Source organism: Cynoglossus semilaevis, chromosome 9, assembly GCF_000523025.1.
Source record: "Cynoglossus semilaevis isolate Cse_v1.0 chromosome 9, Cse_v1.0, whole genome shotgun sequence".
NCBI lineage: Eukaryota > Metazoa > Chordata > Actinopteri > Pleuronectiformes > Cynoglossidae > Cynoglossus > Cynoglossus semilaevis.
Genome location: NC_024315.1, coordinates 18,250,078 through 18,250,867, shown reverse-complemented (window position 1 = coordinate 18,250,867; position 790 = coordinate 18,250,078). Strand labels below are relative to the sequence as shown.

Here is a 790-nt window from a genome sequence, read left to right as displayed (position 1 = left end):
TCCCTTCTAGTCTGTTTGTGCATCTGGAATTTAAATGTAAATAAACTTTTTTTTTTAAAAATTAAAAAATTGAATTTCCTTTACCTCTATCGCTGTCATACAGATAGGCAAACTTTTCCCACTTGTAGTACTCCACCAGTGAAACCAGTGGCCCCTTGATGTCCGGTCGCATCTGGAGAACAAACTGGTTCATTCCCTCTGCGGGAAAAGACGGCGTAATGAAGGAGACATGGAGGGTCTCGCAGAAGGACGTGATGGTGTTGACGGACTTCTTGTCGTAGAAGCCAAAAATGGCGTAGACGCCACGAGAGAACTGAGAACAGACTAGAGGAGAAGAGGAAAAGAAAGAAAGTTAGCTAATGATGACAGACGCTTGTGTGAAAACACTGAGAACAATGGGTTATAAAAGACTTCTGAGGAATAGCTGGCCGGGGAAATCTAGGCTCAAATCAGAGTTTTCCTCAGGAGGACTTTCACTCTAGTAAATATCCAGAAAACCGATATTTACTGGCTCCAACTGGTGATTTAGGATAATGGTTCCTGGTACTGTGAGTTGGAAATACTGGCTACTAAAATTTAACAGATTAAAAGGTTGATATTATGGATCTTCCTGGCTGAATCATGGTGTTGCACAACATCAGGATGTCAACCATTTACGCAGTGTACACTGCAGGGAGACAAATAGGGAGAGAGTGAGAGCGATGAGATTGGACTTTTTATTTCTCAAGTGAAGAACAAGGTCATTGAAGTAGGACATGCTAAATATAGCACGCACACAGAGACAATGGCC

General features: G+C 42.0%; 1 protein-coding gene across 1 annotated transcript in view; it reads right to left on the bottom strand.

The window, feature by feature from the left end:
• The window catches only part of LOC103384281 (glutamate receptor 2-like), a 19,756-nt gene that overhangs the window by 780 nt on the left and 18,186 nt on the right, over positions 1-790 (bottom strand). Inside the window, exon 7 of the mRNA XM_017034967.2 lies at positions 85-324. Within this exon, the coding sequence (XP_016890456.1) occupies positions 85-324 (240 nt within the window). The remainder of the gene's footprint in view (positions 1-84; positions 325-790) is intronic.